This window comes from Microcaecilia unicolor, chromosome 3, assembly GCF_901765095.1.
Source record: "Microcaecilia unicolor chromosome 3, aMicUni1.1, whole genome shotgun sequence".
NCBI classification, from domain to species: domain Eukaryota; kingdom Metazoa; phylum Chordata; class Amphibia; order Gymnophiona; family Siphonopidae; genus Microcaecilia; species Microcaecilia unicolor.
The window spans coordinates 230,495,216-230,512,913 of NC_044033.1; the positions used below are offsets into that span (position 1 = coordinate 230,495,216).

At 44.2% G+C, this 17,698-nt stretch overlaps 1 protein-coding gene across 1 annotated transcript in view; it reads right to left on the minus strand.

Annotated features, from left to right (window-relative positions):
• Positions 1-3,898: 3,898 nt before the first annotated feature.
• LOC115464432 (butyrophilin subfamily 1 member A1-like) overlaps positions 3,899-17,698 on the minus strand; it is a 68,635-nt gene continuing 54,835 nt past the window's right edge. Inside the window, exons 7-11 of the mRNA XM_030194814.1 lie at positions 14,130-14,160; positions 9,069-9,084; positions 6,864-6,884; positions 6,753-6,779; positions 3,899-4,452 (exon numbers count right to left, since the gene is read on the minus strand). Coding sequence (XP_030050674.1) covers positions 3,899-4,452; positions 6,753-6,779; positions 6,864-6,884; positions 9,069-9,084; positions 14,130-14,160 — 649 coding nt within the window. The remainder of the gene's footprint in view (positions 4,453-6,752; positions 6,780-6,863; positions 6,885-9,068; positions 9,085-14,129; positions 14,161-17,698) is intronic.

Sequence of the window (17,698 nt, forward strand, 5' to 3'; positions counted from 1 at the left end):
CTGACGTCCTGCACATACAACGTGCAGGACGTCAGACTAGAACGAAGCCTTGCGCAGGATTGGGAAGAAGAGGACCTCGGCTCGGCTGGCGGAGGTTGGGGTCCCCCACCAGCAAAGGTAGGCGACGGCGGATTGGCAGCAGGAGGGGGGGTCGAGAGGGTCATCAGCAGGGGGGGTCAAACTTTGACGGTCAAAGTTGGTGGCGGGGGGGTCAAAGTTGGTGGCGGGGGGTTCGGCAATGGGGGGGGTCGGTGGCACCGGGGGGGGGGGGCTAAAAGGTACCCCCTCACCTCGGGCTCTGGATCCCCCTCCTGCTGGTCTGGCTACGCTCCTGGTTTTTAGAATAGCGCTTAGCGCTGGGAACTACAACTAAATTAAGTGTGACCATTTACACCAATCAAACCCACACGTTAATTAGGAGCAGATCCTGCTAATTCTCTAACAACGCACATATATTTAGGTACACCCCAACCTGCCCATGTCCTTCCCGTGCCCACACCCCCTTTTCAGATCCACGCACCAGAATTTATGGAGACTGGGCGGCTAAATGGCAGATGATGTTTAATGTGAGCAAGTGCAAGGTGATGCATGTGGGAAAAAAGAACCCGAATTAAAGCTACGTCATGCAAGGTTCCACGTTAGGAGTTCCCGACCAAGAAAGGGATCTGGGTGTCGTCGTCGATAATACACTGAAACCTTCTGCTCAGTGTGCTGCTGCGGCTAGGAAAGCAAATAGAATGTTGGGTATTATTAGGAAAGGTATGGAAAACAGGTGTGAGGATGTTGAATAGAATGTTGGGTATTATCAGGAAAGGTATGGAAAACAGGTGTGAGGATGTTATAATGCCGTTGTATCGTTCCATGGTGCGACTGCACCTTGAGTATTGTGTTCAATTCTGGTCTCCGCATCTCAAGAAAGATATAGTAGAATTGGAAAAGGTGCAGCGAAGGGCAACTAAAATGATAGCGGGGATGGGACGACTTCCCTATGAAGAAAGACTAAGGAGGCTAGGGCTTTTCAGCTTGGAGAAGAGACGGCTAAGGGGAGACATGATAGAGGTATATAAAATAATGAGTGGAGTGGAACAGGTGCATGTGAAGCGTCTGTTCACACTTTCCAAAAATACTAGGACTAGGGGGCATGCGATGAAACTACAGTGTAGTAAATTTAAAACAAATCGGAGAAAATTTTTCTTCACCCAACGTGTAATTAAACTCTGGAATTCGTTGCCGGAGAAAGTGATGAAGGCGGTTAGCTTAGCAGAGTTTAAAAAGGGGTTGGACGGTTTCCTAAAGGACAAGTCCATAAACCGCTACTAAACGGACTTGGAAAACTCCAAAATTCCAGGAATAACATGTATAGAATGTTTGTACGTTTGGGAAGCTTGCCAGGTGCCCTTGGCCTGGATTGGCCGCTGTCGTGGACAGGATGCTGGGCTCGATGGACCCTTGGTCTTTTCCCAGTATGGCATTACTTATGTACTTATGTACTTATGTTATAATGCCGTTATATCGCTCCATAGTGCGACCGCACCTTGAGTATTGTGTTCAATTCTGGTCGCTGCATCTCAAAAAAGATATAGCAGAACTGGAAAAGGTGCAGCGAAGGGCGACTAAAATGAAAGCGGGGATGGGACGACTTCCTTATGAAGAAAGACTAAGGAGGCTAGGGCTTTTCAGCTTGGAGAAGAGACGGCTGAGGGGAGACATGATAGAGGAATATAAAATAATGAGTGGAGTGGAACAGGTGGATGTGAAGCGTCTGTTCACGCTTTCCAAAAATACTAGGACTAGGGGGCATGCGATGAAACTACAATGTAGTAAATTTAAAACAAATCTGAGAAAATCTTTCTTCACCCAACGCATAATTAAACTCTGGAATTCGTTGCCGGAGAACGAGGTGAAGGCAGTTAGACGGTTTCCTAAAGGACAAATCGATAAACCACTACTAAATGGACTTGGGAAAAATCCACAATTCCAGGAATAACATGTATAGAATGTTTGTACGTTTGGGAAGCTTGGCAGGTGCCCTTGGCCTGGATTGGCCGCTGTCGTGGACAGGATGCTGGGCTCGATGGACCCTTGGTCTTTTCCCAGTGTGGCATTACTTATGTACTTATGCGCATCTCTTTATAGAATATGCCTAAAAAGATGCATGTGCAAATTCTAATTATTGCCAATTGGTGCCAATAATTGCTTGGTTTTTTTGTTTTTTTAAATCATTTATTTATAATTTTTCAGTTTACAAGGGTCACTTGCAAACAGTAATACAGAGATGACTGTACATTAATACAATATTAGAGGAAAACAATCTCAACTAGATAAATGGATTATATACAATCTTTCTCTTTCTTAGACCACAAAATACATAGGGAGAGTGAAACAAGACAAGGAGATCAATTAAACAACAGTAAACCAAGAAAACGTGGTATTAACCTGATTATCCCCAGTTATTATTTATCTGAATCATTATTCCACATTGATCATCTGGTTGGCTTCCCCAAACCCAAAACGGTGTATAGTCAATTAATTTAGTTGGAAACATACTTATTGTCCAATATTAGTGGAAATAATACACCTGATTTCATTTTTTTTTCTCTTTTAAAACCAGAAATTATTTAACAATACAAACACCTGAATCTCTAATCCAATTCCCACTGATTAAGGTAATCCCAGTTTCACAGGCTTCTCTCCTTTTGAATTAATATACTAAGAGGAATCATCTTATATAATAATTCTCACCTCCAACATTCTGAGGCTGCCTGGAACCGTGGATCATGTTGGAGTAGATAATAGTGATGTCACACAACCCACACCAGATTGGCCAGTAGAAGGGAGAGGGGAGGAGCCACGATACAGGGAGCAGCGAATCAGCACAACACAGAATGTACAGCAGCAGGAACAGAAGCCTCTCTCACACAGTCACTCTCTCAAACATACACACTCTGAGGAAAACCTTGCTAGCGCCCATTTCCTTTCAAACAGAAACGGGCCTTTTTTACTAGTTTGCCAATAATTGCTTGTTATTGCCAAATTATCTGTGCTGATTGGCTCATTAATCAATTAAGTTACACATGCAATTTGGAAGCGCATCCAAATTTGCGCACACAACTTAAAGCACCACATATAGAATCTGGGGCCCAGTGCATAAATGTACATTTCACCTGTATTTTAGCAGATTCTGACAACTGAAACATACTGACCTACCTGGCACAATTCCTATTTCTACAACCTGTCTAAAATGGGGCTGCACGTGTTTAAAAAATGTGATCCCAGCTCTGTCACTCTCACTTGAATACTGAGACCCCCCCCCCCCCCATATTCACAGGCTCTAATCCCACCTCTATCATTCTCACTGTGTCACTGATTCCCCTCCCCACTTTCACAAACTCTAATTCCATCTCTGTCACTCTCACTGTGTTACTGATTCCCCTCCTCATTTCACAGCCTCTAATCTCATCTCTGTTGCTCTTTGTCACAGTGACCCTTTCTCACATTCACAGGCTCTAATCCCATCACTGTCACTCTCACCTTGCCACTAAGACCCCTCCTCACATTCACAAGCTCTAATCCATCTCTGTCACTTTCACTGTGTCACTGAGACCCTCCTCACATTTACAGGCTCTAATCCATCTCTGTCACTCTCACTGTTTCACTGAGACCCTTTTTAAACATAGATTCTAATCCCATCTCTGTCACTGGACATCTGAAAACTTCTCCTGTTTAGAAGTTTTATTAAAGTATTTTATTACACTTGAAGTCTTGTGATTATTTGTATCCCAGTAGATTAAAGAAATCCTCACATTTTTATTTTTCTGTGGCAGTGATTTCTTTGAACATTTAACACAAATTTGTAAAAATCGTTTCACGCTCACAACTCTGCCAGAGACTGGAGAAGTTAATCCTGAGCCCAGTTCTCTATTTCCCAGGCTGACACTGGCCGGATTCTTAGAGGAACGTTTGCAAAGAAAGTCCAGAAGAAAGGTTTGAATTTCTCAGTGAAACTGTTGGTGAAGGTGTAGAGATGAGAGTTGTTATCTGCATTGTAAAATGAGACATTTCCTGCTTCACAGTCCAGGAAAATCCCCACTGCTTGGGGTGTCTCTCTCGGAAACAGCTGGGTCTTCATGGGGGTGGTCAGGGCTGAGTATTTATATCCATGCCACCGCTGTATTGTCCAGTATCCATTCTCAGGTGACAATGTGATATGTCTCTTTCTCTTTACCGAATCTTTACACACTCCCAATCTCCAGAAACCTGCATCCCCCACCTCCACCTCCCAGTAATGTCTCCCCGAAGTGAAACCCTCACACCCCAGCACACAGGAATCAGTATCAAATCTCACAGGGGTGTCTGGCACATTCTGATTTCTTTTTCTCCACTGGACACTTTTCAGATCTTCAGACAGAAGGAGATCAGGATGTGCAGTTTCAGGATCCAGAGTCACATCCACTGTAGAGAGGAGACACATTAATAAACATGAGCACACTGTCTCTAACCTTCATTGGCTGGTTCTTCAGTCACTCACTAATTCTATGGCAGAAGCTCAGCTATTGACTGTTATTCACTTGCTGCCACATAGATTCTATTGATCTGATTGAACATCGATTTTCAGTGTTCACCATTGGCCTGAGTATATTCACACATCTCATTGAATATTTCCTTTAACTCACAGCCAGGGTTGCCAGGTGGGCAGTTTTCCCACCCAATTGGGCGGGTTTTTGCGAGCGGCGGCGGGACAATTTCAGCGGCTGCGGGGTGCGGTTTTTTGGGCGGTTTTCCCGTGGCCGATGTGCGAGTTTGGGCGTTTTATTTCCGGGGCTTCTATTGGTCCAATTTGGTCCAATAGAAGCTTTTCCGGGGCTTCTATTGGTCCAATTTGGTCCAATAGAAGCTTTTCAGGGGTGGGGTTGACGTCAGGGGCGGGGTTAGTGATGTCAGGAGGCGGGGTTAGTGACGGCATGGGCGGGGTTATTGACACGGGAGGCGGGGTTGATGATGCAGGAGGCGGGGTTAGTGATGTGGGAAGCGGGGTTACCGATGCGGGAGGCGGGGTTAGGTGACGCGGGAGGCAGGGTTAGGTGATGCAGGAGGCGGGGTTTGGCTTTGGGCGGTTTTTGGGCGGGTTTACGGCTGGTTGTGGGCTGGGAAAATTTTTCCCATCTGCAACCCTGCTCACAGCCCCCTGTGTCCAATAACATTAAGTTGTTAGGTAAAGCAGCTGTGCAGCACTATTTCTTCTCAGTAGATAGTGGAAGTAGAGTTGCCATTGAGCGGATTCCTGCCGACCCCTGTGGGAAATTTTCAAAAGTCGTGGGTAACGACTTTCTGGGTGGTTTTCACCGCCAGGGCCCGCGGGTTGGTGGGTTTTTCCCCTCACCAGCCCACTTTTTAAATGCTTGTCCCACCCACTGCGTCTCTGAGCACCTTATTCATTTCTTCACATTTCTATTTCCTTTCCATTTTCCTTTATTCGTTTGATGTAGCACCGATCATACATAACATCTGAGTGAGTCATAACACAAATAAAAACATCTACCTGCAAGTTCAGATTAAGACAGCAATAACTTTTACAGACTACTTCTCATGTAGAGCATCCAAGGAGGCCAGCCTTTTCAGTGGAAGATTTAGGGCATGCTCCCAGTCTGCCCATAGTCTCGCCAGCCCCACCCATAGATCACCCCTGGCATACCCCGATGATGGATGGTGGTCCACGGCACCGGTACTCACTTCCCCTTCCAGCAGCAACAGCAGAAGATGCCTTTAAAAAATGTCATCTCCTGCTACCACAGGGCCAGTCCCACTGCTCTTATCGCAAGACTGGTCACATGGTAGCAGGAGATGATGTTTTATTAAGGTGTCTCCTTCTGCCTCTGGAAGGGGAAGTTGCTCAGTGGGAAATCCTGGCTCCCCAGCAGGAACGCAGGAGATGACCCACAAAAGCGGGAGTTGACTTGGTAGGTCTGGTTTATGGACCCATAACATGAAAAATCGGCCATTCTCAACATTTTGGATCCACTACGTTAGTCACCTTTTCCCAGAGAAAGTTACTTATAATATTTCCCTCTCCTCTGTTAATCAGTTTTCTCTTAATGACCGTGATAATGATTTCTAGAAATTCTGGCTATGCAACACCAATAAAGGAAGAACCTTATTAACTGTATAATTCACAGTGGAACTTCACTTTCATCCAGAACACAGAATAGATAATAGATTTAAATTCATGAACAATTACTGCGCAGTGACAATAAAATATAAAGCTCCAAATGTAAGAGCTATTATAACAACCCCTCCCCCTCTATACACACACACACACACACACACACATCCTGAGCTTTCTATGGCACTTTTAGTTGCACTATAAAAGAAGGATTTACAAAAAAAAAGTGAAGTTGATTATAATTTACAGTCTCAACCTCCCATGGCTACTAATATGGCGCTGCATTTACAAAAATGTTATTTTATGTGACAAAAATCCTTTAAATATTCTCACCAGTACGCATATTACCAAATTTCAGAGGGCATCATTTCCTAACTCTCCACACACACTCTTCTGTATTATAGCAGAGAAATATTCTGTCCCTATTCTCTCCTTACCAGAAGGATCACTCCCTGACTCTGAAGTGTATGATCAGGAAACACCCACATTTTCTGTACTACAACAAAGACATTTTCTTTCCCTAACATAGTCTGTAGCAAGCTGCGCTGTGACACCACAGAGGTGTATAGATAAGATTGTAACACACTGCTACCTGCATAGTTACAGCGTTTTATCCACTCTGAAATTAAACACAGAAAAAGAATAATTAGAGACCAGCAAATCTTTCATTAACACTTTGATATACTTGAGAATAAAATCTTACCAAGTTTTGCAGTGAGACATTCTATGGTAAAAATAGAAATGGAGAGAAGTTAGAACTACTACTTTGTGAAAAGTCCATCAGTTTACTCTTCTGAATTAAAAATTTTATAAGGGACTTGAGCATATAGAAAAATGTTGAACAAGGATTGTTTCCAAGCCAGTTCAAGCAAGGATTGTTTTTAAGGCGTTATGCTTGATATTTAAATCTTTGCATGGTGTCTGAGCTGAGGATCTTTCACAATCTTTTAAAAGTTTTACAATCCAGTTTCAAGTCTCTGACTTGGAATTCATTTGTTCTACCTCTTCCTTCTGTTAAACATATTTGATTAAAGGTATTTTTTATCACTCATTTAGGGTCCTATTTACTATGCCACGCTGTAGGTGTGGTTTTTAGTGCGCGCTAAAAATTAGTGCTTGCTAATTTTAGGCCAAAGTCTATAATTCCACATGCAACTTTTCAGAATGCCCTGACACGCCCCCTGGCCATGCCCTGTATTCAGATATGTGTTATGAGAATTAGGCGCCAAGCCTTATAGAATAATGTGCAGCCAGTTGCATACGTGATACAACCGGCTAGTTGTGAATAGTTAGCGCTTGGCCAGCTAAGTTTAGCAGTCAAATTGGGCCGCCTAAATTTTGGCTGCTGTAAGTTTGACCGTCCAGCGCTGAATATTGACTTGGCTGGTTAAGTTTAAGCCAGCCAAAAAACACTCTGGATATTCAATGCCGGTCACCAGAAACTACCCGACATTGAATATCCTTGCTCAGTGCCGATTGTGGCACTTAACCAGCATGCCTCCCATGGGCTGAGTATTGGCTAGACTTTTATTAAAATTACCCAATGTGGCTTCAGGGGCAATGACTAAAGGGGAATATGAAATCACACTTACCCTTAGTGAAGGCAAAGAATACTGGCACCAGGCACAGGACTCCTTCCAGTGAAGTAGTCACTGCCCCTGACTCAGCCTGCATTGGCGAAACATGGCCATGTCAGGCAATTTTAATAAAAGTGTGTTTTATTTTAACCTCTTCGATCTATTGTTGTTCTTCACAATTCTATTACTTTGTACATTTAAATGGAAGCACCCAGTTATAGAATTGCCCTTCACATACCTTTTTGTTTTCTTCATTCTACTTTTTTATTTATTTTATTTATTTATTAGGATTTATTAACCGCCTTTATGAAGAGATTCATCTGAAGCAGTGTACAGCAGGTACAGTTTAACATAAAACTTACAATTTTATTAACAGCACAACAATAGTAAAATAACCAAAATTAAACATAAATATAATAAATGAGGTAAACTTGAAAAAAGTAGATTGAAACCTAATAACAGAGCTTGTATCAAAAATATACACATTTAACAGCACTGGAATTCAAATACCAGAGATATAATACAATGTTTGCATAATATTAATGACTAGTAAAAAAGGCCCATTTCTGTTTGAAAGGAAACAGGCGCTAGCAAGGTTTCCTCTGAGTGTGTATGTTTGAGAGAGTGTATGTGAGAGTGACTGTGTGAGAGAGGCTTCTGTTCCTGCTGCTGTGCATTCCCCGTGTTGTGCTGATTCGCTGCTCCCTGTATCGTGGCTCCGCCCCTCTCCCTTCTACTGGCCAATCTGGTGTGGGTTGTGTGACATCACTATTATCTACTCCAACATGATCCACGGTTCCAGGCAGCCTCAGAATGTTGGAGGTGAGAATTATTATATAGGATGTACCTAATAAACATACATTAGAACATTCAACTAACATAGATATGATGCTAAAGAATTTCTACAATACAGCTTACCATATAGCTGAGGGACCAAGAACAAATATATGATGGGAACAAGATGTGTGGTACAGAGTCAGTTGGGAGTTTTGCAGCTTATGATAACTTTGGGCTTCTTTTACAAAACCGCGCTAGCGATTCTGGTGCGGCACATGAGAGGAAGCCCTAGGAATTGAATGGGCTTCCTCTCATTTGCCACATCAGAATCGCTAGCATGGCTTTCTAAAATAAGCCCTTTAATAGGTCCAGTATAAGAATTACCCAACAATACTGCTCTGCCTGAACTCCAGAAACCACACCACAGCCTTCCACACCCACCAGAAAAAGAGATATTTGTAAGACATTTATAAACCAGGAAATATGGGATAATGGCCAAGACTTAAGAAACTGAATCTTTTTCATCCACAGAAAATAATGATAAAGTTACTCACCAACATTTGCAGAAAGCTTTGCTGCAAGAAAAGAAAAACGGAAAAATCAGAAGTCATGAACAGAGACGTTAAAAGTAACCATCCCTGGGTTTGATGGGTAAAAAAGATGGCATTCTCTTAGAGCACCCAAGATTTCTGCAGTGTAATAAAAACCTTTAAGACTGAAGGATTTTCATGAATCAGAGAATGCAAAATTTCACCTTCATAGTGTATCTAATAATCAACAGCAGTGAAGATCTAAGTGAAATCCTCTAAAAAAAAAAAAAAAGAGGGTATCTTGAAATGTTTTTGTCATGCACACTGATTTCAAACCCAAATGTAGAGTGTGTGGCTGATAACCTGTGCAACCGGATTTCAAAGAAAGTAAAGAAAGAAGAAAAACAGGAGGGGGAATGAAGGGCATGCTCTCTTTCCCTCTACAAGTCCAAGTGATTGGTGGCCTTTGGCTAAAATCAGATTATAGCCATGAAGAGGGCTCATGCTGGGATTCTCTGCCCAGCATTCTGAACCATACTGTTTTGTAAGAATAATATATATTTTATTCTATTCTTCTATATTCTCCACCAATTACCTATAAGGTAATAAGATAAGAATAAGAATAAGTAAGAAAAGGGGGAATTAAATACTATATTTATGGAATTACATTAACCTGCACTGTAAGGTTTAAGGACATGTGCTAAGAACATAAAGACCATATATTTAACTTTAAAAAGGTTTATTTACAATACAGGTACATAAGTAATGCCACACTGGGAAAGACCAAGGGTCCATCGAGCCTAGCATCCTGTCCACGACAGCGGCCAATCCAGGCCAAGGGCACCTGGCAAGCTTCCCAAACATACAAACATTCTATACATGTTATTCCTGGAATTGTGGATTTTTCCCCAAGTCCATCTAGTAGTGGTTTATGGACTTGTCCTTTAGGAAACTGTCTAACCCCTTTTAAAACTCTGCCAAGCTAACCGCCTTCACCACGTTCTCCGGCAACAAATTCCAGAGTTTAATTATGCGTTGGGCATAGGCGCCCCGTAGAAGAGGCTTAGCCTCCCCAGCCCAATCGTGGACTTCCCTTGGCTGCTAGCCTGGTGGGGCGCAGGGGGAGTGGTCGCTCCCCCAAACAGATCTTTAAAAGAGATGGCGCCTAAGCGCCAAATGCTGCCTCCTCCCCCCTCCCGCGCGAGTCTTGCACCTCCTCCCCGCTCTCACCCACCCACGTGGTCACTCCGGCCTGAGGCGTTCTCCCTCTGACGCCGGCGATTCACATAGTCAGCCTTAATCTGCCTGCATCGGAGCCTCTCCCTCAGAGGCGTCCCACCTCTGCGTAAGACAGGAAGTTGCATTAGAGGAGGCGGGATGCCTCTGAGGGAGAGGCTCCGACGTAGGCAGATTAAGGCTGGCTATGTGAATCGCCGGCATTGAGGGAGAACGCCTCAAGCTTTAAAAATGAGCGACCACGCGGATGACTGAGAGCAGGCAAAAGAGACAGGACCCCGGGGGGGGGGGGGGGAGAAAGCGAAAGCTATGGATGGCTGGAAGGGGGCAGGGGGGAGAAGAGTCACTGGTCGGCAGGGAGGGCAGGGAGGGCAGGGGGAGAGGAGGGCTGCTGGACATGGGTGGATGGAGGGGAGAGCAGGGTTGCTGGACATGGGTGGATGGAGGGGAGGGCAGGGGGAGAGGCGGGTTGCTGGACATGGGAGGATGGAGGGGAGAGGAGGGTTGCTGGACATGGGTGGATGGAGGGGAGGGCAGGGTTGTTGGACATGGGTGGATGGAAAGGAGGGAGGGGAGGGTTGCTGGACATGGGTGGATGGAGGGGGGCAGGGGAGAGAAGAGAATTGCTGGGTATGGATGGATGGAGGGAGGGCAGGGGAGAGGAGAGGAGAGCTGCTGGATATGTGTGGATGGAGGCGAGAGGAGGATTGCTGGACATGGGTGGATGGAGGGGACAGCAGGGGGAGGGGAGGGTTGCTGGGTGGGTGGTTGGGTGGGTGGATGGAGAGGAGGGTTGCTGGACATGGATGGAGGAGAGGGAAGGGAGAGAGAAAAAATGCTGGACATGGATGGAGGGGGAGGGAGGGGAGAGGAAGGAGATGAGATGAGGGAAAAGGATGAGAATAGAAAAACTGCACATGGATGAAGAAAATAGGCAGAAGCTGGATCCACTGGACAGTCATGTCTGCGGAGGACCCAGCTTTTACTTACAGATGTAGGACAAGAAATGAAGAAGAAAGGCAGAAAGTAAAGAAATAAATGGAAAGGAAGCCCTGGAAACGGAGTTAAGAGGACAGATAGCAGCAGAATCGGATACTGGGCCAGCATGATCAGAAAAACAGTCACCAGACAACAAAGGTAGAAAAGATCATTTTATTTTCAATATAGTGTTTGGAATATGTCCACTTTGAGAATCAGGTGCTCAACATTAAAAGTTTATATTTATTTACTTATTTATGGCATTTTATCCCACATTAAACATAAATTAGGGTGTTTTGTGGCTGTACATGAGAATTGTGATATTATGATCCCTTGTTTCATATTGTTGATGGTCCGCATTTTCCGTATGGGTGGTATATTGGTGTATTAGGTTCTGCCCAGTGTAATATTTATGGTACAATAAGGTTCTGAGTGTGTTTTTGCACAAAGTTGTGCATAGTGTTTTGCAGTTGAGCGATTGTGGTTAGTATATGCTTTGAGCAACCACTTTATTCTTTGACATATGATACATATCTAATATCTAAATTTAATAAAAGGTATTAATTGTGACTTTTATTTTTTTTCTGTGTGTTATCAGACAATTATGGATTTAAGCTCCACCCTTGGCCCCATCCCTAACCCCGCCCCATTTAGCCTCCCCAAACAGTTGGGCCACCGACCGCCTATGGCGTTGGGTGAAGAAAACTTTTCTCCGATTTGTTTTAAATTTACTACACTGTAGTTTCATCACATGCCCCCTAGTCCTAGTATTTTTGGAAAGTGTGAACAGACGCTTCACATCCACCTGTTCTACTCCAATCATTATTTTACATTCCTCTATCATGTCTCCCCTCAGCCGTCTCTTCTCCAAGCTGAAAAGCACTAGCCTCCTTAGTCTTTCTTCATAGGGAAGTCGTCCCATCCCCGCTATCATTTTAGTCGCCCTTCGCTGCACCTTTTCCAATTCTACTATATCTTTCTTGAGATGCGGCGACCAGAATTGAACACAATACTCAAGGTGCGGTCGCACCATGGAACGATACAATGGCATTATAACATCCTCACACCTGTTTTCCATACCTTTCCTAATAATACCCAACATTCTATTCGCTTTCCTAGTCGCAGCAGCACACTGAGCAGAAGGTTTCAGTGTATTATTGACGCCGACACCCAGTGTTACAAGAGAGAGTCCAATTGATTGGTGGCCTTTGGCTAAAATCAGATTATAGCCATGAAGAGGGCTCATGCTGGGATTCTCTGCCCAGCATTCTGAACCATACTGCTTCATTCTGACCAACTGGCTGGTACTTCCTATTGGGTGGGTATAGAAGAGGCATCTTGTGAAGAACCCCCCCCCCCCCCCCCCCCAGCCAGGTAAGAATAAATGGCAATCTTGAATCTAGCAGAATTACCACCACTGAGCAAAGAAACTCTTTCCAGCCAGGGAGGACCAGAAGGAAGGCTATAACGCCTAAGCAGAGTTTTGGTCCCCTAAAGACAGATGTTGACCCAGAAATGAAACAGTGGTAAAGTTTGGTCCCCCCAAGAGGGATACGGACCCAACAGGGATAGCATGATTTGAAGTACTCATAGGCCCAGTTGCATTATTCCACATGGGTGAAACTTTGGGAAGTACCATAGGAAGGAAACAAGGGGGCTGGGGTAGGGGGAATTACAGTGAAATAAAAGAAACATTAGGGATTCTTTCTTTGAACGGTGATGCCTTGTGGGGGCTTATGCCTTAAATAGTTAAATGTGCTGTTTGATATCTTAATGTACATTATTATCTAATACAATTTGTGCTTACTGCCAGTCCTATTCACAGTACCATCCATTTTCAGGTTTTTCTTGGAGAGAAGGGAGGGAAATGCTACCTGTAGCACCAGGAAGAGGAACTAACTACCATGTCTTCAAGGTCTGATGAAGCCTGCCCAAAGGGGGATCCTGCCATGATGGCCCTGGTGAGCATCAGGGTGTTACAGTGGGATTTGAAAATTCCTCCAGGACTAACCAGGGATGAAATACACTTGTTACATACTCCAGACTCCCCGCCCCCAACACCAATAATATTATTTTCATAGGGGTAAAGTGCATTAGGTAGTAAGCTTACAATATGTAGTCATTTCACTCTTGTTCTCCAGACTCCTCTCAACTCACCCAGATACATTTTCTCTCTCCTACTCCTGCACAGCTCTCTCACCCTCCTCTACTCCCCCATCACCATGAGAGCCCTCCTAACTTCCTCTGTGGCCAAAATGTTGGTAACTAAATCTGAGTGCTGTCGACCGAATTCAAATATGCCGTTCAGGGATAATTTTATAAAGTCATTTTACACACATACCTGGCCACAATTCCATATAAATAACCTTTTATAAAATACCAACTAGTGTAAAAGTGTGTGCTTGACACGGTGGTGAAAGAGTACAGGGTTGGAGTTTAGACAGAATTCACAAGTACTTTCATTTGAGGAAAGACTAAAAAGGTTAGGGCTCTTCAGCTTCGAAAAGAGACAGCTGAGGGGGGATATAATAGAGGTCTAATTGGTATAGAATAGGTAAAAGTGAATTGATTGTTTACTCATTCAAAAAGTACAGAGTGTAGGGGACACCAAATGAAGTTACATAGTCATACTTTTAAAACAAATAGGAGGAAATATTTTTTCACTCAGTGAATAGTTAAGCTCTGGAACTCATTACCAGAGGATGTGGTAACAGCAGTTAGCGTATCTAGGTTTACAAAAGGTTTGGACAAGTTCCTGGAGGAAAAGGCCACAATTTGCTATTGAGACTGAAATGGAGAAGCCACTGCTTGCCCTGGGATTGGTAGCATGGAATCTTGCTACTATTTGAGATTCTCATGGAATCTTTATACATTTTGGAATTCTGCAAGGAGTCTTGTCACTCTTTCAGATTCTTGCTACTCTTTGAAAGTCTGTCAGGTACTTGAGATCTGGATTGGCCACTGTTGAAAACAGGATACTGAGCTAGATGGACTATCGGTCTTACCCAATATGGCTATTCTTATGTTCTCATGTAGATTATAAAATCTGCTAATCTAGGTTTGTGCATGAATAATCTCCATCTGCAAGGCAGGCACGTACACATACACAGGCCCATTTTAATTTTTTTTTATTTTATTTGTTACATTTGTACCCCACATTTTCCCACCTATTTGCAGGCTCAATGTGGCTTACATAGTACCATAATGGCGTTCGCCAAGTCGGTTGATAACAAATACAAGGTTATATTGTGGTCTGATGAGGTAGGTGTGTGTCAGGCACCATGAGGGTCGAAGGGAATGTAAATTGTTTATTCTCCCGTACAATCATTGGTTATGCAGTGTTGCTGGGTATGGTAATTTACAGTGGATTGGTGGGGTAAGCCTTTTTGAAGAGGTTGGTTTTTAGTGATTTCCTGATTTAGATGGTCATGGATTGTTTTCACAGCTTTTGGGAGTCCATTCCATAGTTGTGTGCTTATGTAGGAGAAGCTGGATGCGTAAGTTGTTTTGTATTTAAGTCTTTTGCAATTTGGGTACTGTAGGTTTAGATATGATCATGATAATCCGATTCTGTTTCTGGTTGGTAGATCTCTGAGATCTATCATGTATACTGGGACTACGCCGTAGATAATTTTGTGGATCAGAGTGCAGATTTTGAAGATGATTGTTTCTTTGATTGGGAGCCAGTGCAGTTTTTCTCGGAGGGGTTTGGCACTTTCGAATTGTATTTTACCAAATATTAGCCTGGTTGCTGTGTTTTGGGCAGTCTGGAGTTTTTTTTGTGAGTTGTTCTTTGCATCCCACGTAGATTCCATTGCAGTAATCTGCATGGTTTAGGACCATTGATTGTATGAGGTTTCAAAAAATTTCTCTCGGGAAGAAAGGATTTAATCGTTTGGGTTTCCACACTGAGTAGAACATTTTCTTTATTACGGACTTTACTTGGCTCTCAAGGGTAAGGTTGCAGTTGATTGTGACTCCGAGTATTTTTAGGCTATCTGAGATAGGGAGGGTGTGACCTGGGGTGTTTATGGTTGTGGGTTTGTACTTGTTATGCTGGGATGAGAGGATGAGGCAGTGTGTTTTTTCAGTGTTCAGTTTCAGTTGGAATGAATTTGCCCAAGAGTCCATGATGTTCAGGCAGTCATTGATCTCTTTGGTTATTTCTGTTAGGTCATGTCTGAAGGGAATGTAGATTGTTGCGTCATCTGCATAGATGTATGGGTTAAGGCCTCGATTGGTTACGGACTTTGCCAGCGGGATCATCATTATGTTGAAGAGTATTGGTGATAGTGGTGATCCTGGGGGTACTCCACAGGCTGCTTTCCACGACAGTGGCGTAGCCAGACCTGACATTTTGGGTGGGCCCAGAGCTAATATGGGTGGGCACTATGTATATATAGGTGTGAGTAGTGTTTCTTGGGATACTCCTAAATAATGCCTTAGAGTGTACTTGATGATGGATTTCTAAATAAATAATCTGCCCATCTGTCCTGCATCAACATAACCACATAAATACTCGGAGCCTATGTTGCAAACCTAAACACCACCAATTCTGAACACACAAATACCAATAACAGCATCTTTAAAAAGGCAGCAGTGAATATACACACCAAAGTGTGTCCTACTGGAAAAGCCAGACAAGTCAGACTGATATAGATACCCACACAAGCCACATGCCAGAAGAATCTCTCACATGCAGAACACAGATCAACCTTCATCAATTACAGCATAAAGGATCAAAACTTTTAAATTGTCCTGTAGACAAGCGTCAGCCCTGCCCTTCCCTACCCCCTATCCCTCCCTGTAGCCCGACATCAGCCCTACCTTTCCCTTCCCTATCCCCCATCCATCCGTATAGCCCAGAATCAGCCCTACCCTTTCCTACCCCCCTCCATCCATCCCTGTAGCATGGCATCAGCTCTACCTTTCCCTTTCTACCACCCCATCTACACCTATAGTTCGGAATCAGCCCTACCTCTCCCTTCCTACCTCCCATCCACCCCCATAGCCCAGCATCAGCCCTTCCCTTCTCTACCCTACCCTCCATCCCTCACTGTAGCCTAGTGTCATCCCTATCCTACCCCCTACCCATCCCCCCATAATCTGCCATCTACCTACCCCACCCTGAGGCACATCAGCATTAAATATAAAACCTTTTGCTTTTTAATGTCCTGGGCATAGCAGAGCCTCCACCCACATTAAATATAAAGGTTTTTTGGGTTTTTTTTTAAATAATTTTAACCTGGGCACTGCAGAGACCATCACCACCCAAAAACCCACCAAAATGCAAGAAATAGACAACTTTTTAAAAATTAAACTGGGCACTATTAAAATTTATTGTTGGTAAATTTCTGGGTGGAGATGGGCTCCTCATTGCCTAGGGCACAAGAGATATATTTAATGATTAAAATATACCTTTTTTTTGCCCTAGGCAGTGAAGAACCCACCCCCATCCAGAAGCCCACCACCACCAGCCAACATTTTGAATACAAAAATTACATGACATAAAAAAATGTATTTAAATTTTATTACCTGGTGTGCTGTGTAGCTGCTTGCAGTTGCACGTCTCACGTGGTGCACAGCACCCTGGCTCCTGTAGCTGACTCAGACTGTGTTGTGGGGCTGCAGGGGCAGGGGAGTGATACTGTGACTGTGATCGAAGATTCGAGTGACTCACTGTTTAACCCAACCGGTACTGAATCATCTAGACAGTAGACCCAGACGTGGATGGCAGGCACAGCTGTGGACTAAGGAGTCAAGCCCACGACACAGCCAGGTCAACAGCAGCCTTTCCTATACGGCACTGCATGTGGCCCGGCCGGCACCATCGTGCCATGTGCTGTGCACTGCGGACCGGGGGGAAGCAGGCAGTGCCGCGTGGCTGCGGCGCATGCAGCAGCTAAGCTTCTTATTTTAGTGTGAGTCGCGAGAACGAGGCTGAGGCAGCGCGCACGGCCGTGGCATAGGATAGAAGGCAGCGCTAGCTGAGGAGGAGGAGGACCAGAAGTTAAGAGCTGTCGAGACTGGCAAAACGCAGGTGGGTGGGACGTCAGCTGAGCAGGCTGCCACCGCGACGGCAGAAACTACGGCTGTGGCCCGTTCAGCTGCTGCTTTGCTGTGTACTTTTCGCTGGCGCAAAACTGGGTGGGCCTGAGCTGAGATTGGGTGGGCCCAGGCCCACCCTTAGCTACGCCCCTGGTGGTATATGTTTGAGTTTCATTTTACTTGGTATGTTCTGGTGGTTAGAAAACCCTTGATCCAATTAAGTACGTTTCCATCGATCCCAAAGTGGCCAAGGAGTTTTAGATAGAATGTAAGAAATTGGAATCGAAACATCCACGTCAGGATGTTTACAATTCCGGTAGTATTTTAGAATAGGATGCTGACTCGAGGCATGTTCTAAAATACATGCAGGAATTGATGTGTATGCACCACTT